General features: G+C 50.9%; 1 protein-coding gene across 1 annotated transcript; it reads left to right on the forward strand.

Moving 5' to 3' along the window:
* The first annotated feature begins 24 nt into the window (after window positions 1–24).
* Window positions 25–13,871, forward strand: GMFG (glia maturation factor gamma). Its single transcript, XM_058426147.1, has 8 exons — window positions 25–112; window positions 6,310–6,392; window positions 6,838–6,934; window positions 7,058–7,107; window positions 9,077–9,126; window positions 12,607–12,689; window positions 13,160–13,233; window positions 13,682–13,871. Exons 2-8 carry the CDS (start codon window positions 6,390–6,392, stop codon window positions 13,751–13,753), a joined length of 429 nt encoding a protein of 142 aa, XP_058282130.1. The 5' UTR covers window positions 25–112; window positions 6,310–6,389; the 3' UTR covers window positions 13,754–13,871.
* The last annotated feature ends 6,805 nt before the right edge of the window (window positions 13,872–20,676 follow it).

The raw sequence follows: 20,676 nt of genomic DNA on the forward strand, positions 1-20,676 counted from the left end.
CCGCCCCGACGGGGGTCCGCCGCGCGCCGGCATTAGCTCACGCCCGGGTGACGAACGGCGCGCCAGCCAACGGGCGGCGAGGGCAGCCCGAAGGGCGGGAGGTGTGAGTCGAGTAAGGCGGGGTCGCGGCGAGGGGGGAGCGACGGTGGTGGAACGGGGCCCAAGAGGCCCGCCCCTCCTCGGCGGGATTGGTCGGACTTGGGGGTGACGGGCAGTCGGCCAGGCCTGGGATTTGGGGCTGGGGGGCGGGGAAGGGGCGGGGCGCGCGCGGCGTTGCCCAGGGCAACGGGCCCGGCGGAGTCTGAGGTTGGGCCTCCAGACCCGCAGGGGGCAGGCTCGCGCGCGTCCACCTCAGCGGCCCGGAGCGAAGTCACAGTTTCTGATTCAAGCGTTCCAGGCCTCCTCTTCCCCGCCCCTTGGGTGGCCAGCCTCACCCAACGCTGTCCCCGGTGGGCGTCTGCACTTGGGCTTCTGGGGGCTTTCTCATCGCGCTGTTCTCAGCCTGCTGCTTGCTCTCTCCGATGGGAATGGCGAGGCGAGATCTAGCCTTTAGGGTGGGAAGAGAATGCACAGAAAGCGCTAGGGATCAAGGAGGCCGTCAATAAACGGGAGTTGTTGCTGTGACTTTGGTTGTGATCTGGGCGTTCCACAAACTGTCTTGGGTCCGGGTGAACTAATCAGAGGGACCTGTGTTCAGAAGGCTCTCGGTGACAGAGATCTGGCTTGTTACTGGCACTCAGAGAGGCAGTCGGGATGGAGGGTCGAGTTGAAGACAGGGAGGGGTGAGGAACGAGCAGAGGCCAGTTGTTTGGCCACTTGAGGGAGTTTGGACTTGTCCCAAGGGCACTAGGGGGCCGTGAAGGGCTTCAAGCCGGGGAGGATCATGGTGAGTCGGGGGTTTTGGAGAGATATCTCTCTGGCTTATACATGGAGGGCGGATTGGAGGGAATGAAACGGGGTCGGGAGTCCAGGGCGGCAGCTAGGGGAGAGGGTGGGGAAGAAAGAGGGGGGTTTGCACGAGTGAGGGACTGTTGGGAGGGAAGGAGGTGCAGGTGGGAGGGACGCCCTGGAGGCAGAGCGAACGGGCCCTGAAACTGGCTGGCTATGGAGTGGAAGGGGGAGAAAAGTTTAGGACCAAGCTCCTCTAGCCGGGAGATTGGGCCCCAGAAGCAGGTTGGGAAGATACTAAGCCCAATGTGGATGCCTAGCAGCGAGGTCCAGGAGGTGCGCAAACCTGGGTCTGGAGCTTAAGAGAGAAATTGAGGCTGAACACCAAGATTTAAGGATCGTCAAAGATGGTAACTGAGGCTGTGGGAGTTAGGGGTCTAGCCCGGGGAGGGTATGAAGGATCACTGGAGACAGGGACTGAACAGAACCCTGAAACGGAGAGGCAGGATTTGAGCAAAGGAATTGATGCTGTCGATGAATATTGCAAAGGGCAGCCAGAGAGAGGAAAACTAGGAGAGTGTGGCATTATAGACGCTTTGAGGAAAGGCCATTTCACCAGGGTGGGGCCATGTCACAAACCCCATCCACTACCTCCTGCATTTAAGCAACAGCCTTCACACTGTATAGAATGATTGTGCTCGATAACTGCTGGTTCATTAATTCATTCAATAATATTTCTTGAGTATCTAATATGTGCCAGGCTCTGCTTAAGGTGCTAGAAATACAATAATAGGATGAGCACGGTGGCTCACACCTGTAATCCCAGCATTTTGGGAGCCCGAGGCAGGTATTCGAGACCAGTCTGACCAACATGGTGAAATCCCGTCTCTACTAAAAATACAAAATTAGCGGGGCATGGTGGCGCATGCCTGTAGCCCTAGCTACTTGGGAGGCTGAGGCAGGAGAATCGCTTGAACCCGGGTGGCGGAGGTTGCAGTGAGCCAAGATCGTGCCATTGCACTCCAGCCTGGGCAACAACAGTGAAACTCCTTCTCAAAAAAAACCACAAAAAAAACAAAAAAACTTACATTCTAGTTCTTGGGGACACAAACAATAAGGAAATACAGCGTATAACTTCGTGATAAGTACCAAGGAGAAAAAGAAAGCAGTGGCCGGGCATGGTGACTCACACCTGTAATCCCAGCACTTTGGGAAGTTGAGGCCGGTGGATCACTTGAGGCCAGGAGTTTGAGACCAGCCTGGCCAAAGTGGCAAAACCCTGTCCCTACTAAAAATGCCAAAAATTAACTGGGCATAGTGGTGTGTGCCTGTAGTTCCAGCTACTCAGGAGGGTGAGGCAGGAGAATCACTTGAACCCAGGAGGCGGAGGTTGCAATAAGCCGAGATTTGCCATTGCACTCTAGCCCAGATGACAGAGCAAGACTATGTCTCTAAATAAATAAACAAATAAATAACAAGAAAGCAGCTAAGGGAATGGAGTGATGCAGCCAGAATTAATTTACATGAGGAAAGGCCTCTTTCATTAGGTGAGACTGAAACAGAAATCTGAAGGAACGAAGGAGAAAGAGGGTTCCAGAAAGAGAAAACAGCAAGTGCAAAGTCCATGTAGTAGGATCATTCACAGAACCACGGAGAGGCCAGCATTGCTGGAGTGGAGAGAGCAAAAAGGAGGGCAGTGAAGGACAAGGTCCAAGAGGCAATGGGGTAGGGGTGGTGACAGATAACTTAGTATTTTAGTCATTGTTGGTGTGTGTGTGTGTGTGTGTGTGTGTGTGTGTGTGTATGGCAGTGTCTCACTCTGTTGCTCAGGCTGGATTGTAGTGGTGCGATCGCGGCTCACTGCAACCTCGGCTCACTGCAACCCCTGCCTCCTGGGTTCGAGCGATTCTCCTGCCTCAGCCTCTGGCGTAGCTGGAACTACAGCCGTATGCCATCAAACCTGGCTAAGTTTTGTATTTTTAGTAGAGATGGGGTTTCACCATCTCAGGCTGGTCTTGAACTCCTGGACTCAAGTGATCTGCCCGCCTCAGCCTCCCAAAGTGTTGAGATTACAGGCATGAGCCACTGCGCCCGGCCTGCTGTTTGGTTTTTAGAGATAGGATCTTACTCTGTCACCTGGGCTGGAGTGCAGTGGTGTGATCCTAGCTCACTGCAGCCTCAAACTCCTTGGCTCAAGTGATCCCCCCAACCTCAGCCTCCCAAGTAGCTGGTACCTGGGATTACAGACACATGCCACCATGCCCGGCTACTTTTAAAATTTTTTTGTAGAAAGAAGGTCTTGCTCTGTTGCTCAGGCTGGTCTTGAACTCCTGGTCTCAAGCAATTCTCCTGCCTTGGCCTCCCAAAGTGCTGGGATTACAGGCATGAGCCACTGTGTCTAGCCCATGGGAGGGTTCGAGACCAGCCTGGCCAACATAGTAAAACCCTGTCTCTACTAAAAATACAAAAATATAGCTAGGCGCGGTGGCTCACGCCTGTAATCCCAGCACTTTGGGAGGCTGAGGCGGGCGGATCACGAGGTCAGGAGTTCGAGACTAGCCTGACCAACATGGTGAAACTCCGTCTCTACTAGAAATACAAAAATTAGCTGGTTGTGGTGGCGCGCACCTGTAATCCCAGCTACTCATGAGGCTGAGGAAGGAGAACTGTTTGAACCCGGGAGGCGGAGGTTGCAGTGAGCCGAGATTGTGCCACTGCACTCCAGCCTGGGCAACAGAGAGAGACTCCATCTCAAGAACAAAAAAAAAATTAGCTGGGTGTGGTGGCTCACGCCTGTAATCCTAGCTACCTGGGAGGCTGAAGTGAGAGAATCACTTGAACCCAGGAGGCGGAGGTTGCAGTGAGCCAAGATGGTGCCACTGTACTCCAGCCTGGGTGACAGAGCGAGACCCCTGTCTCAAAAAAAAAAAGAAAAAAAGAAAAGAAAACCAGGCAAGTGTGGTGTCATGAAGACGATGTTTCAGGGAACAGGGAATGATGGGCTGTGTCAGATGTGGCTGAGGAGGACTGAGAATTGACCATTAGATCCAGCACCATGGAGTGCATGGGTGACCTTGACAAGGGCATGTCAGCCAAGAGGAGTACGGGTGAAAGGCTGATTGGAGAAGGCAGAAGAGAAAACTGGGAGGAGAAATTGGAGGCAGCAATGTAGATTCTTCTTTTGAGAAATCTTTTTTTCTTTTTTTTGAGACGGAGTCTCACTCTGTCACCCAGGCTGGAGTGCAGTGGCGCAATCTCGGCTCACTGCAAGCTCCACCTCCTGGGTTCATGCCGTTCTCCTGCGTCATCCTCCCGAGTAGCTGGGACTACAGGCGTCTGCCACCACGCCTGGCTAATTTTTTGTATTTTTAGTAGAGAAGGGGTTTCACCTTGTTAGCCAGGATAGTCTCCATCTCCTAACCTCGTGATCCACCCGCCTCGGCCTTCCAAAGTGCCAGCATTACAGGCATGAGCCACCACGCCCAGCCTCTTTTGAGAAATCTTGCAGAAAAGGGAAGGAAATGAGTGAGCAGCAGCTGGACAGGAGATCAAGTTTTATGTTTTTAAGATGGAAGAGGCCAGACACAGTGGCTCACGCCTGTAATCCCTGCACACTGGAAGGCTGAGGCAGGAGGATTGCTTGAGGCCAGGAGTTTGAGGCCAGCCTGGGCCACATAGCGAGATCCTGTCTCTATAAAAATCAAAAGTAAAATTGGCCAGGCATGGTGCTGCGTGCCTATAGTCCCAGCTACCTAGGAGGCCAAGGTGGGAAGGTGGCTTAAGCCCAGGAGTTGGAGGCTGCAGTGAGCTATGATTGCACCACTGCACTCCAGCCTGGGTGACAGAATGAGACCCTGTCTCAAAATAAGAGAAAAAAAGAAAAGAAAAAAATTAAGATGGAAGAAGTAACACTGCATGGAGACTAAGGAGAAAGATCCAGGAGGCATGGGGACTTTGGTGAGACAAGAGAGAGAGGGAGGGTAGCTGCAGAGATGTAAGTGAAGGGGTAGAGTCCAGTGCAGGGGCCGGGGTTTGCCCACCATGGAGGGAAGTGGGCCAGTCACAGTGGGCCTAGGACCCTGTGAAAATTCTCTTTTGTTTGCTTTTATCTTCTCACTGAAATACATATAGTTTTCATGTGAACCACTTTCCTTTTTTTTCTTCTTTATATGACAGTCAGGACATTATATTGATTTTTTTTGAATTTATGTGTGTAAGTAGGTTATATTATCTAGGAATTTTATTTTGGGATGGGAAAAGGGGGCAGTGCAAAAATACTCAATAAAAAAAATGGCCGGGCACGGTGGGTCACAGTGGCTCACACCTGGAATCCCAGCACTTTGGGAGGCCGAGGCAGGTGGATCATTTGAGGTCAGGAGTTCGAGACTAACTTGGCCAACATGGTGAAACCCTGTCTCTACTAAAAATACAAAAATTAGCCAGGCGTAGTGGCACGTGCCTGTAGTCCCAGCTACTTGGGAGGCTGAGGCCGGAGAATGGCTTGAACCTGAGAGGCGGAGGTTGCAGTGAGCTGAGATTGCACCACTGCACTCCAGCCTGGGTGACAGAGTGAGACCCTGTCTCAAAAAAAAAAGTGGGTACTGATCTGACAGGATTGAACTCCGCTGTTGTAGGGCCTCATAGGTCATTACAAGGCTAGTGAGGTTGAAAAAGTGCAGGAAAAAAGTCACCGTTACCCAGGCACTGTGGGGTTGCCTGTCTGGTCCCCATTTTGCCATTGACATAATGGGCGTCAGTCTGACCAGCAAAAGACTAAACTCCCCTTTTCCAGCCCTGCAATTCAAATATCCCAGATGGGGGTAAATCTAGGAAGGCCACCTGGAGGAGGGGAGGAGCAAAATAGTTCGTTTTTAGTACCTATTGTGTCTGCCATGCTGGCAGCTATGTGAAGCTATTTATTTATTTATTTTTATTGCCTGGGATAGAGTGCAATGACGTGATCTCGGCTCACTGCAACCTCTGCTGCTCGGATTCAAGCGATTCTTGTGCCTCAGACTCCTGAGTAGCTGGGATCACAGGTGCGCACCACCACGCCAGGCTAATATTTTGTATTTTTAGTAGAGATGGGGTTTTGCCATGTTGGTCAGGCTGGTTTCCAACTCCTGACCTCAGGTGATCTGCCCGCCTCAGCCTCCCAAAGTGCTGGCATTACAGGTGTGAGCCACCATGCCTGGCCGATGTGAAGCTATTTATATCCTCACTACAATCTCAAATCAGAGGGGTGAAGTTACTTAGCTAGGGTCACACAGCAAGGAAGCTTTCGAACCCTGGTCTGAGCGATTTCCTGACAGGTCCTGGCAGATGAGGGGAAGGAAGGAGGGGGAGGAGCCCTCTGTGACAGTTGTCCCAGAAAGGGCATAAACAGGATGTGGTGTTGCATGAAACCTTCCTCCTGCACAGCCCGTCCCCCCGCAGCCCCAGTCCCCATGCCTAGAAGACAACGGAACTGAGAAAAGAAGAGGCCTGTGGACAGAACAACCATGGTCAGGGGCCAGGGGTCCTATGGGAAGAGCTGGGGCTGGGGTTGGGGCTGGGGCTTGGAGGACACCTGGGTGAAGGTCAGGCTATGGGATGGAGGTCACGGGCCGGGAGGGGGACCCAACGGTGGTGAACAGCCTGGCTGGGAGAACAGAGAGACAGTGGCTCTGGGTTTAGGCCCAGGAAAGTGGATCTCTGCACCTCCTTGAGTGTTCCCCAAGAGTCCCCGTGGAGAAGGCAGGAACCCAGCCCCTGCTCCATGACCCAAGCTGAGCGCCCTGGTGAGGGGTATCTACTCTGTGGGAAGGGTGCCTTTTCTCAATGTTCACAAAGACATCAGATGGGCTGGCGCGATGCTCCTCTTCATTAGTGGATGGAGAAACTGAGGTTTGGGGAAGGGGTGAGGGCTGAGGCCAGGCCATCTCAGCTCTTTCTGGGTCCCTCCGGCAGTCTGACTCCCTGGTGGTGTGCGAGGTAGACCCAGAGCTAACAGAAAAGCTGAGGAAATTCCGCTTCCGAAAAGAGACAGACAATGCAGCCATCATAAGTAAGTGACATCTTCCCCCACAGAAGGATGGGAGGGCGGTGGTGGGGGCAAATAGGGAGGGCTGGGCTTGTGTCCCCCATGGATCGGGGGAGTGTCTAATCCCTGTGTGCCACCCCTCCCCAGTGAAGGTGGACAAAGACCGGCAGATGGTGGTGCTGGAGGAAGAATTTCAGGTGAGGGGCTGGGGTGGTTGGGACTGGGAGGTACAGGGTGAGACTGAGAGAACCAAGTGGTTGGAACCGATACGAAGAGCCTGGCATGGGGGTAGAAAGACCTGGAGATCGGCCGAGCACTGTGGCTAATGCCTGTAATCCCAGCACTTTGGGAGGCCGAGGCAGGTGGATCACCTGAGGTTGGGTGTTCAAGACCAGCCTGGCAAACATGGTGAAACCCCGTCTGTACTAAAAATATAAAAAGTTAGCTGGGTGTGGTGGCGTGCACCTGTAATCACAGCTACTCGGGAGGCTGAGGCAGGAGAATCGCTGGAACCCGGGAGATGGAGGCTGTAGTGAGCCGAGATTGTGCCACTACACTTCAGTCTGAGCCACAGAGCAAGACTGTCTCAAAAACAAAAACAAAAAACAAAAATCAAAAAAACCTGGAGATCAAGTTCCAGCTCACTCATGACCCCCAGCAAGAGACTTTGCCTGTAAGTGTCTCTATTTCCTCATCTGTGAAATAGGGAGAATAGTACTTATCTTATAGGCTTGTTTTTACATCCAGTGATTTAATTCTTGTAATGGGTTTAGAACAAGGCCTGGCACTTAGTATATGCTCAATAAGGTGATGATGACCTTAATAATGATGATAATAATGCTTTATTGGCATTTAAATGAAAGAGTTTCCATATAAGTTAAAAAGCTAGCCGGGCATGGTGGCTCACGCCTGTAATCCCAGCACTTTAGGAGGCTGAGGCAGGAGGATCACTTGAGCCCAGGAGTTTAAGACCAGCCTGGGCAACATGGTAACACCCTAACTCTACTAAAAATACAAAAATTAGCCAAGCACAGTGGTGTGCACCTGTGATCCCAGCTACACAGGAGGCTGAGGTGGGAGGGTTGCTTGAGGTCAGGAGTTTGAGACCAACCTGGGCAACAAAGCAAGACCCCATCTCTACAAAAAAAAAGGGGGGGGTAGACCTCACCCCCTGGTGGCCTCACTGTCTTTATCAATAACAATAATAATAATAAGGCTTATTTCCCTAGTGTTTCGATAAGGATTTATAAGGGAATCCATGGAGACTGGGGGCTGGGGCTGTTTCAGGCCCTCTGAAAGGCAATATAGGGAAGCAGTTATGATTTGAACCCAGATTCAAATCTCAACTCTGCTACTTTCTATCTGTGCAATCTTGGGCAAATGCCTTAACACCTCTGGGCCTCAGTTTTCTCAGCTGTACAGTGGGCATAATGATAAGACCTACCCCATAGACTTATGGGATAGTTCCATGAATTAATCCACGTGTGTTTCATAGAACGATGCTTTGGCACATGGTAAGTGCTCACCTAAAGGTCGTCATTCTTTTTTTTTTTTTTTTTGAGATGGAGTTTTGATCTTTTTTATCCAGGCTGGAGCACTATGGCACAATCTTGATTCACTGCAACCTCCACCTCCCGGGTTCAAGCAATTCTCCTGCCTCAGCCTCCCGACCACGCCTGGCTAATTTTTTTTTTTTTTTTTTTGAGATGGAGTCTCACTCTGTCTCCCAGGCTGGAGTGCAGTGGTGCGATCTCGGCTCACTGCAACCTCCGCATCCCGGATTCAAGCAATTCTCCTGCCTCAGCCTCCCAAGTAGCTGGGACTACAGGTGCGTGCCACCATGCCTGGCTAATTTTCTGTATTTTTAGTAGAGACGGGTTTCACCCTGTTAGCCAGGATGGTCTCAATGATTTCCTGACCTTGTGATCCGGCTGCCTCTGCCTCCCAAAGTGCTGGGTTTACAGGCATGAGCCACCGTGCCTGGCCACGCCTGGCTAATTTTGTATTTTTAGTAGAGACCGGGTTTCACCATGTTGGCCAGGCTGGTCTCGAACTCCTGGCCTCAGGTAATCCACCCGCCTCGGCCTCCCAAAGTGCTGGGATTATAGGCGTGAGCCACCGCGCCCTGCCTCATTCTTTGACTTTTCTTCCATTTTCTTGCCTCAGAACATTTCCCCAGAGGAGCTCAAAATGGAGTTGCCGGAGAGACAGCCCAGGTATCCTGGGGGGAGAAAGGGTTGGATCAGGCCAGGAGGGGAGGGGTGATGTTGGAGGTGCAGGCTAAGGGACTGCTTGAGTTCCAGCCCTATTCATGGACTTTGAATCTCTGTGTTTGGCCAGGTGAGGTGGCTCATCCCTGTAATCCCAGCACTTTGGGAGGTCAAGGAGGGCGGATCACTTGGGGTCAGGAGTTCAAGACCAGCCTGGCCAACATGGTGAAACCCCGTCTCTACCAAAAATACAAAAATTAGCTGGGCGTGGTGGCATGCGACTGTAATCCCAGCTACTTGAGAAGCTGAGGCACGAGAATCGCTTGAACCTGGGAGGCAGAGGCTGCAGTGAGCTGAGATTGCACCACTGCACTCCAGCCTGGGTGACACAGCAAGACTCTATCTCAAAAAAAAAAAAAAAAAGAAAAAAGAATCTCTGTGTTTGAGGCCAAGAGTTCATACTCTAGAAGTTTTTGTTTGTATAGCAATATTTTATTGCAGAATTTTACACTGATAATTTATATATGATACTGGTTTAGAGTCTGCTTTTTTTTTTGTACAAACTTTGTTGAGTTTTTGTTTCAACATTACACTGGCATCATTTTTAAAAAATGAAATTTTGGCCAGGCACTGTGGCTCCCACCTGTAATCCCAGCACTTTGGGAGCCTGAGGTGGGAGGATCACCTGAGGCCAGGAGTTCAAGACTAGCCTGGGCAACATAGCAAGACCTTGTCTCTATTTTTTTTTTTTTTTGGTAGAGACGGAGTCTCGCTCTGTTGCCCAGGTTGGAGTGCAGTGGTGTGATCTTGGCTCACTGCAACCTCCGCCTCCCGGGTTCAAGCGATTCTCTGGCCTCAGCCTCCCGAGTAGCTGGGATTACAGGTGCCCACCACCATGCCTGGCTATTTTTTGTATTTTTAGTAGAGACATGTTGGCCAGGCTGGTCTTGAGCTCCTAACCTCAGGTGATCCACCTGCCTTGGCCTCCCAAAGTGCTGGGATTACAGGCGTGAGCCACCGCGCCTGGTAGAGGACCTTGTCTCTATTAAAAAAAAAAAAGAAAAAAATTAGCCAGGCATGGTGGCATGTGCCTGTGGTTCCAGCTACTTGGGAGGCTGATGTCGGGGGTCACTTGAGTTCAGGAAGCTGAGGCGGCAAGTGAGCCAAGATAGCACCCCTGCACTCCAGCCTGGGTGACAGAGCAAGACCTTGTCTCAAAAAAACAAAAAAAGAAATTTTCCTTGTTTTTCAATGTTTGGGTACACTTTAGGTAGCAAACAAATTAGTTATTATTATTGTTATTTTATTAAAAAAATCTTTATAGACAGGGTCTCACTGTGTCACCCAGGCTATTGGGCAGTGCTGTGATCCTGGCTCACTGGAGCCTCCAACTCCTGGGCTCAAGCCATCTTCCTGCCTCAGCCTCCCAAGTAACTGGGACTACAGGCACTGCCACTGCACCCTGCTAAAGGAATGACTTTTTTAATGATTAGGTAGAATCCTGGGCGAAGTCACATGAGCTTGGTGCTTTTTTTGGTGGAAGAGCTCTTTGACTATTTCTATGAAAACTGGTCTGTTAAGATTTTTCATCTTGACTGAATTCACTTTGGGTCTCTAGGATTTTGATCCTCAATCCCAGGCTGTAGGATTCAACCAGGACCAGCTTCATGGGCATATGATACTTGCACATAGCCCCGCACCCAGGAGGGGGCCTCACACGTGGGGGTTAATGGTCACCTTCTTCATAGTTTTATCTTTGAGTTTCTGTGTTGTATGAAGTCAGATGGGACAATGGACTTCACACAGATGTGCTAGGGTTTGGAGCTAGGTTCACAGGCAGTCCACCACCTGGCTGCCTCCCTGAACATGTTCTCAGCCACCCACTCTCTGCACCCACCCAGTGACCACTGCTGTCCTTGGGCTTCCTGCTGGTGTAGGGAGGGTCAGGGTCCAGTAGGCACCCCTTGCCTGACAAGTTACAGGGTGTTCCTGTGAGCATCTGCACTCTGCCTGCACATATCCTCATGCCCGAGGGAGCACGACTTTAAATAGCAAACTAAAAAAGACCGGCTGAGCTCAGTGGCTCGCACCTGTAATCTCAGCACTTTGGGAGTCTGAGGTGGGAGTACTGCTTGTGGCCAGGAGTTCAAGACCAGCCTGGGCAACATAACAAGACCCCCATTTCTACTAAAAATTTTTTTAAAAAGGCCAGGCGCAGTGGCTCATGCCTGTAATCCCAGCACTTTGGGAGGCTGAGGTGGGCAGATCACTTGAGCTCAGGAGTTCGAGACCAGCCTGGGCAACATGGTGAAACTCTATCTCTGCAAAAAATACAAAAAACATTAGCTGGATGTGGTGGCATGCGCCTATAGTCCCAGCTACTTGGGGGGCTGAGGCAGGAGGATCGCCGGAACCTGGGAGGTCGAGGCTGCAATGAGCTGAGACCACGTCCCTGTACTCCAACCTGGGTGACAAAGTGAGACCCTGTCTCAAAAAAAAAAAAAAAAAATTAGCTGGGCATGGTGGTGTGCACCTATACTCCCAGCTACTCTGGAGGCTGAGACAGGAGGATCGCTTGAGCCCAGGAGTTCAAGACTGCAGTGAGCTAGGATCGCACCATTGCACTCCAGCCTGGGCAACAGAATGAGCCCCTGTCTCTAATAATAGTAAAAAAAAGACGATGATCAGTCTAGAGAGAGACTACAAAAGAAAGGAAAACAATTTTCCTGCTTCTTGAACAAGAAGCCCCACATTTTCATTTTATACCAGGCTTGGATGATTCTGTAGCCATCCCTGGTCACAGTGCACTGGGGTTCGAGTGCACTGGACAGAATTGCATAGGGGGTGAGAACTTACACGCTGGCATTCACTTTCCCAGGTTCAAATCTCTCCCCTATCCGTAGAACCTTGGGCAAGTGACTTTGGGCCTCAGTTTTCCTATCTGTACGATGGGGATATTAATAGCACCTATATTATAAAGTTATTGTGAGTCAAATGAGCACTATCATTATTATTATTATTATCATTATTATTTGAGATGGAGTTTCACTCTTGTCACCTAAGCTGGAGTGCAATGGTGTGATCTTGGCTCACTGCAACCTCTGCCTCCTGAGTTCAAACAATTCTCCTGCCTCAGCCTCCTGACTAGCTGGGATTACAGGCGCCCACCACCACTCCCGGCTAATTTTTGTATTTTTAGTAGAGACGAGGTTTCACCATGTTGGCCAGGCTGGTCTCGAACTCCTGACCTCAGGTGATCCACCGCCTTGGCCTCCCAAAGTGCTGGGATTATAGGTTTGAGTCCTGTGCCCAGCCCTATGATTATTTTTTAATCATTTGTTGTGTTTGAGGTCAGTACCCTGAGTCCCAGACATCAACCCTGGGTTCTCAGACTCAGCCAACATTTCAAGGCTGTGAGCTCAGGTAATGGCTGTTAAGCCTGGGCTGCAGGCCAGAGTCCTGATTTTCAATTCCCTTTCACGGTAGGTTCGTGGTTTACAGCTACAAGTACGTGCATGACGATGGCCGAGTGTCCTACCCTTTGTGTTTCATCTTCTCCAGCCCTGTGGGTGAGACACAGCTCTACTGTCCTCAGGAGAGGGTCTTTGATTCTGTGTGTGTGTGTTTGTGTGTAAATGCGAATGTGTGTAGGCACTTGTGTACGAGTGTGAGCACGTGACAGCCTGAGTGTGACTGGGTGAGGATGTGTGTGTGTCGCATACATGATGTGGAAGGGCAGTGAAGTGGAGGTGGGGGCTCAGATTCACCAAGAGCCCACCTGTTCTTAGTCCTGGGGCCTAAGCCAACCCACCTTTTCCTTTCACCTAGAAATCCCCGTCTGGCCTCTAAATCATCTCCAGAGCCCCTCAGAATAACTTGAAGCCCCCAAGCCAACCTAGAAACTGAGTACAGTGCAGGGACATCCATAGAAGAGCTCTTAGGACCCTTGGAAAACTGCAGGGCCTTCAGGACATTACTAGAGCTTTAGAGAACACGCCTGGGTCCCCACTGATGTGCCTTTCTCCTCTTTTCCACGCAGGCTGCAAGCCGGAACAACAGATGATGTATGCAGGGAGTAAAAACAGGCTGGTGCAGACGGCAGAGCTCACAAAGGTTCAGACTGGGATGGGGCTCCAGAGTGTTAGGGAGAGGTAGTGTGGGTCCTGGGTCTGAGGGAAGAGGGACTACAGTCCTCTCTGTCTCAGTGGTTTTTTTTTTTTTTTTTTTTAAAGAACTGGGTCTCGCTCTGTCACCCAGGCTGGAGTGCAGTGGCACAACCTTGGCTCACTACAGTCTCCTCCTCCTGGGTTCAAGCGATTCCCCTGCCTCAGCCTCCCAAGTAGTGGGACGACAGGCACACGCCACCACACCTGGCTAATTTTTGTATTTTTAGTAGAGTCAGGGTTTCACCATATTGGCCAGGCTGGTCTCGAACTCCTGACCTTAAGTGATCCACCCACCTCAGCCTCCCAAAGTGCTCTCTTACAGGCGTGAGCCACCACGCCCGTCCACTGTCTCAGTGTTTGAGTAGATCATAATGCCGAGACCTCTCTCTGCCCAGGTGTTTGAAATCCGCACCACTGATGACCTCACCGAGGCCTGGCTCCAAGAAAAGTTGTCTTTCTTTCGTTGATCTCTGGGCTGGGGCCTGAATTCCTGATGTCTGAGTCCTCAAGGTGACTGGGGACTTGGAACCCCTAGGACCTGAACAACCAAGACTTTAAATAAATTTAAAAATGCAAAAACTCGGAGATCTCAGTTTGGACTCAGTTTCTGCCTCTCATCTGGGCTCTAGTACCGGTTCCTGCAGTACCAGGCTTGGGCCAGCAGGGGGAGGGCTGACCTAGAGGAATGTGAGCTGGGTCCCGGGAGGGAAGGAGGATACCTCTTTCTTAGAAAGAAAGGGAAGGGCCTGAAGGATTTCCTTGGAGGGTGGGGGACGGATGGGCGAGGCCTAGGTCTCCTGGAGGTATTGGGGGAATATCTGGATCTACAGAGCGGTCACTCCCAAGGGGAACAAGGACCCCTGAGAATAAAGGAGGCAAAGTGCCCGTTTCCTCCCCCACTCCCCACCTCTGGGGGGTAGGAGTCATCACTGAATGCGACTTTTCTCAGCTGAGCCCTTAGATAAGAAGAATTTAAAGGCCGAAGAGGTTTGAACGTAATTGCTTCAGGATCTCAGGAGCTGCTAGGGGGTGGATGGTTTGTACAGTCAGGTAGGCCTGAGGACCAGGGCTGGGGAAGGTGAAGTCGATCCCGGGCCCTCAGTGGACTCCCAGGGGTGTGAGATTGAGGAGACAGGGAAGGGACACCTGCCCCCATCTGAAGATTCTTCTTTTCTTTTTTCTGGCATCTCTGGACATCGAACTTTCTCAGGCTTTCTGGGTCTGTCTCTGAGGGACATTGATTAAGCACTCACAGTGTACTGGGCTCTGAGAATTCCGAGATGGGCAGGTCTTCACAGAGATGAATCACACCCTTTCTGTCTCTCTGCTTCTCTTCCGTGTTTCTAATTGTTCCCCTCTCTGTCCCCGGTTTCAGGGACCTGGGAACTCCCTCCTCCACCCCTTTTCAGGTTCCCGGTAGAGAGGTGGCTGTTGCCATGGTAACAAAGACATAGTGACCTTGGGCCTGGGCCGCCCGTTCCCCAACCTTGGTGTTCCCGGGGGTAGGGTCCAAAAAGCCCAGCTCCAAGCCCTCCCAGCCTTATCCCCTTACCACCCCACTCTACCCTATCTCCTGCCCGCTCACCCCCAATCAGGGCAAGTCCTTTACATGAGGGATTTGGGATAGAATCACTCTACACTGGTCCATAGAGAAAATTCACCCTGCCCTAAATTCTCTGGAGGGTTAGGTTGAGCTCCTCTGCTCTCCACTAGTGCTGTTTTCCTGTCCCTATCTCTCTGTCCCTCCCTCTGATCACAGGCCCAGTCCCTGAAGGCAGGAGATGGAGGAGGAGGAGGACTGGAGACAAGAGGGGTCATTCAATTAAATGGACAAGGAACTCCTGGCCTGCAGAGGTCAGAGAGGCAGAGGGACTCATCCAAGGTCATGCACTTACATGATCAAATGAATACTAATAGCTGACCCTCCTCTTGAGGGCTTCCTATGTACCAGGTACTTCTATAAGCATTTTATAGGCATTAGCTCATTTAATTCTTGCAATACCTCGTGAAAAACGTACTATTATTCTCTCCAACTTAAAGACGATAAAAACCTGAGGCATAGAAGCCAAAGGCACCTGTGGTCTGTACAGTTAGAACTCTTTAACCCCAGGCTATCTTGGGGTCAATGGCCACACCCTCTCTTAGGCAAGACATTTAGGGAACCACCTCCTTCTCCTTCTCCCTCCCCCCCCCCCCTCCCCCTCCCCCCCCCCCTCCCCCCTCCTCCTCCTCCTCCTCCTCCTCCTCCTCTTCCTCCTTGGTGGTACTCCCACACTCCATAGTGGAACTTGTTTCATCCAGGCTTGTGATTACAAACGGTCCAATCAGAAAGAGCCATGCACAGGGACTTGCCCAATCAGGAGCAAAGCATGGGAAAGCAGGGGCCAATCAGAAAGGGTGGCTCACAGGCACAGTCCAATGCAGAGGGAGTATAGCTGGGGCTTGCGGAAGGACCAATCAGAGAGGCCAGAACAGACTGCACCATCCAATGAGGAGTCAGCACAATGGGACGTGTCTTCGGGTTTGGGGAGATTCCCTGGAGACGCAGTACAAACTGGGGACCGCTTCCTCTAGTTCCACCAACCTATCCTATAAACGCCCACAGATCCAAGCTCCCTAAGTTTTGAGTCGGTGCCCTAGACTTGGGGGACTTCCTAACCTTGAAAGGGCCGGAATGGGCCTTGCATAGCTCTAAAAGGGCTGGAGTTTTCGCTTTGGGGCAGGGCCTAAGAGTCTGGGGGTGGGGCCTAGGCTTGGGGCGGGGCCAGAAGAATGGGATTGGTAGAGGGTCTGTATTTGGTTTGGGGCAGGAATTAGGGCTCCAGGGAAACAATTAAGATGTCTAGTTCAACCTGTTGCCCGTTTTTCAGGCCAACTCACACATTCCCTTACTTTATGGGACATTCTCCAGCTGCTGGTTATACCCTTTTCTTCTAGGGAACCTGGGCTAAGAGGTCGTATTTATTCCTTCCTGTGGTCCCTGAACTGAGTCTGGAGCCAGACTAGCTCCCCAGTCCTCTCCCAGGACGCATTTGAGAACACATCTTGGGCCAGGCACGGTGGCTCACGCCTGTAATCCCAGAGGATCACCTAAGATCAGGAGTTTGAGACCAGCCTGGTCAACATGGTGAAACCCCATCTCTACTAAAAATACAAAAAATAGCTGGGCGTGGTGGTACGTGCCTGTAATCCCAGCTACTCAGGAGGCTGAGGCAGGAGAATTCACTTGAGCCGGAGAGGCAGAGGTTGCAGTGAGCCGAGATCGCTCCATTGCACTCCAGCCTGGGCAACAAGAGCAAAACTCCGTCTCCAAAATAAATAAATAAATAAATAAATAAATAAATAAATAAATAAATAAATAAATAAATAAATAAATAAATAAAACACATGTTGTCTAAGTGCAGTGGCTCACGCCTTGTAATCCCTACATTTTGGGGGGCTAAGGCTGGAAATCTTAGAGGCCGGGAGTGTGCCACCAGCCTGGACAACATAATGAGACCGCTTTTCTACAAAAAATAAAAAATTAGCTGGGTGTGGGGGTGCGTGCCTCTAGTTGGGAGGCTGAAGTGGGAGGATCACCTGAGCCTGGGGAGGTCGAGGCTGCAGTAAGCCATGATCACGCCACTGCACTCCAGCCTGGGTGACAGAGGGAGACCCTGTCTTTAAGAAAAGCACATTTACTGAGTTCCTGGGTGGCAGTCACTATTCTGGGCACTGGAGGATGTTGGTGTCCGTGCCAGTTCCCTTGGGAGGCTTACATTTCAATGACTAGACACTAAATAAATAACAATAAATAGGTAAACAAGTAAACAAAATAAGAGGGTGACAAGAGCCAGGTGAAGTGGTTCATGCCTGTAATCCCAGCACTTTGGGAGGCCAAGGCAGGAGGATGGCTTGAGCTCAGGAGTTCGAGACCAACCTGGGCAACATAGCAAGACCTCATCTCTTTTTTCCTTTTAAAATAAAAATAAAGAGAGTGATAAGTACTATAAGGGAAATAAATAAGGTGATGTGCTAGATAGAAATGGTGGCATCTGGTGGGGCTGTTTGTTGCCGCCAGAAGAGTCCTGCTTCCCCACTCCCTAACATTTACTATGAAACATTTCAAACATGCAGCCAAGTTAAAATAATTATATATATTATATATATAAAATATACATATTATGTATATATATAAAAGTTTATTAGAGATGGGGTCTTGCTATGTTGCCCGGCTGGTCTTGAACTACTGGGCTCAACTGATCCTCCCTCCTCAGCCTCCCAAAATGCTGAGATTGCAGATGTGAGCCACCACGCCCAGCCTGAGTTGAATAATAATTTTATAGTGAACACTCATATACCCATCACCTAGATGCCACCACTGACATGTCAATGTATTACTTCATCATATATCCATCCAGCAACGCTTCTTCCTCCTCCTTCTCCTCCTCTTCCTCTTCTTCTTCCTCCTCCTCCTTCTTCTTCCTCTTCCTTTCTTCTCTTTTCTTTTCTCTTCTTCCTCCTCCTCCCCCTCCTCCTCTTCCCCCCTCTCCTCCTCCTCCTCCTCCTCCTCCTTCTTCTTCTTCTTCTTCTTCTTCTTTCTTCTTCCTCCTTTCTTCTCTCCTTCTCCTTCTTCTTCTCCTTCTTCTTCTATTTCAAAGTTACATCAGAACGCTGGTTGGAGGCCCAGGTAGAGATGGTGTGTGTAAATTGGGGATGGAAAAGGAAGGTCTTTCTGAAGGGATTACATTTAAGACCATCATGAAAAGAAAGAACCAGCAGCCATGGAAAGGGGAGAAGAGTGCATATGCTCAGGGGCTGCTGCTGTTGGCTGGTGTGTTGGAGGAATAGGAAAGTCATTGTAGAAGCTGAACAAGGGGTCGGATGCGGTAGTTCACACCTGTAATCCCAGCACTTTGGGAGACTGAGGTGGGCGGATCACTTGAGGTCAGGAGTTTGAGACCAGCCTGACCAACATGGCAAAACCCCGTCTCTACTAAAAATACAAAAATTAGCCGGGCGTGGTGGTGGGCGCCTGTGGTCCCAGCTACTCAGGCTGAGGTGGGAGAATCGCTTGAGCCTGGGAGGCAGAGGTTGCAGTGAGTGGAGATCATGCCACTGCACTCCAGCCTGGGTGACAGAGTGAGGCCCTGTCTCGAAAAAGAAAAGAAAAGCCATCGTTAAAACTGAAAGAGGGGCCAGGAGTGGTGGTGCACGTCTGTAAACCCAGCACTTTGGGAGGCTGAGGCAGGAGGATCACTTGAGCCCAGGAGTTCAAGACCAGCCTGAGCAACATAGTGAGACCCCCCCCCGCCCGACCGTTTCAAAAAAAAAAAAGAAAAAAAAAAAAGAAGAAGCTGGAAGAGAAGAGGAGAGTGGTTGGAAATAGGGTCAGCTGGGGCCAGAGGTCACAGGGCCAGACTGGCTCTATGAATAAGGTATATCTCCCTCGGTTTCAGCTTCTTTCTTCTTCCATCTCTGTTTCTCTTATTATTATCTTTTTTTTCTCTCCCTCTCTTTTCTACTCCTGTCCAGCCCAGGCCTACCCTCACCCTCTTTCCCCATCACCCCTACCCTGTTCTGCCACATACTACCTGTGTGACCTTGGGCAAGTGATCAAACCTCTCTGTGCCTCTATTTCCCTTATCCATAAAATGGGGATGGTAATAGGACCTCTTCATTTGGCTGTTGTGAAGACTGAATGAAGTAATAGATGTGAAACCCTTAGAATCATTTCTGGCACATAAATAGTGCTGTATATGTGTACACTTGTGTTGTTGTTGTTATTCCTACCCCCACGCTCCAGCAGGGAGCACTAGCAACCACGGTGGGAGGTGGGGATGCTGCCTGGGTGGTGGCAATGAAGGGTGGAGTCTGGAGAATAGGGGGATTGTGAGTGTCCCCAGGGACATCTCAGAGTTGTGCGTGGGGTTAAGGTTCACTGGAAGGAGTTATCTGCAGAGCTGAGCTTGATCTGGGGGATAGGGCGGGCTTCATGTAAATAATTTAGGCCAGGCACAGTGGCTCATGACCACCGTGGTCAGGAGTTCAAGACCAGCCTGGGCAACATAGCGAGACTCCATTTATAAAAAAAACTAAAACAAAACCAAAAACAAAACAGCTACCGAGGAGGCTGAGATGGGAGGAACACTTGAGCCCAGGAGGTCCAGGCTGCAGTGAGCTGTGATCACGCCAGTGCACTCCTGCCTGGGTGATGGAGTGAGACTCTGACTCAAAAACAAATAAAAAGAAAGAAAGAAAAATTAGACTGGGTGCGGAGGCTCATGCCTGTAATCCCAGCACTTTGGGAGGCTGAGGCGGGCGGATCACTTGAGGCCAAGAGTTCGAGACCAGCCTGGCCAACATGATAAAACCCTGTCTCTACTAAAAATACAAAAAGTAGCCAGGCATGGTGGGACATGCCTGTAGTCCCAGCTACTCGGGAGGCTGAGGCAGGAGAATTGCTTGAACCTGGGAGGCAGAGGTTGCGGTGAGCGGAGACCACGCCAGTGCACTCCAGCCTCGGCAACAGAGCAAGACTCTGTCTCAAAAAAAAAAAAAAAAGAAAAAGAAAAAAAAAGAAAGAAAAATATTAGCCAGGCGTGGTGGCACACACCTGTAATCCCAGCTACTAGGGAGGCTGAGGCAGGAGAATTGCTTGAACCTGGGAGGTGGAGGTTGCAGTGAGCCGAGATCGTTTAAGGGTTTCCCATGGGGATGAGACATTTTAGGGCCCCTTAGAAGTTAGGCATGGTTTGGAGTTCATATTGGGGATAAGGGAATGGGTTAGGGTCCTTGAGGGTAGAAGGACATGCCTGGGGGTCCCCAAGAAGGAGTGGAATATGGTTTGTGGTTCTGGTGGCTGTAGAATGTGGTTTGGGTCCCCAAAGGGAGTCAGGCACCATCTGGGATTTGGCTGACATATGGTCTGAAGTCTCCCCCGATGTTAGGATATGATTTGGGGTCCCTGAGGGAAGGGGTGTGGTCTGGGGGTCCATCTGAATGTTGGGATATGATTTAGGGTTGCTGGTGGGGTGGTCTGGATCCCCTTGGATGCTGGGATATGATCTGGGATTCTTCTGGGTTTGGGGGCATGGTCTGGGGTTCCTGACAGTGTGTGGGTCATAGTCTGAGGTCAAGCAGGAGAGCAGGGCATCATTTGTGGTCCTGGGTGGCCCTAGAACATCGCCTGTGTTCTCAAAAGAGGTGAGGCCTGATCCGAGGTCCCCCTGGGTATTAGGACGTGATTGGAGGTCTCTGTAGGGAGATCCGGGGATCGGAGGTCTCTGTAGGGAGATCCGGGGTCCCCAGGCCAGTTGGGGCGTGGTCTGGGGGGGTCTCCGGGGAGGCCGGCGGGGCTGGGGGTGGGGCTGGGGAAGGGTCGGGGGCGGGCCCGCGGCGGCTCCGCAGT

This window comes from Hylobates moloch, unplaced genomic scaffold, assembly GCF_009828535.3.
Source record: "Hylobates moloch isolate HMO894 unplaced genomic scaffold, HMol_V3 SCAFFOLD_13, whole genome shotgun sequence".
In the NCBI taxonomy this organism is placed as follows: domain Eukaryota; kingdom Metazoa; phylum Chordata; class Mammalia; order Primates; family Hylobatidae; genus Hylobates; species Hylobates moloch.

Bases quoted from the DNA above. Each gene is read 5' to 3' on its own strand.
- GMFG (XM_058426147.1), top strand. The intron at 6,935-7,057 runs GTAAGTGACATC...ACCCCTCCCCAG, and splicing joins AGACAATGCAGCCATCATAA to TGAAGGTGGACAAAGACCGG. The intron at 9,127-12,606 runs GTATCCTGGGGG...CTTTCACGGTAG, and splicing joins TTGCCGGAGAGACAGCCCAG to GTTCGTGGTTTACAGCTACA.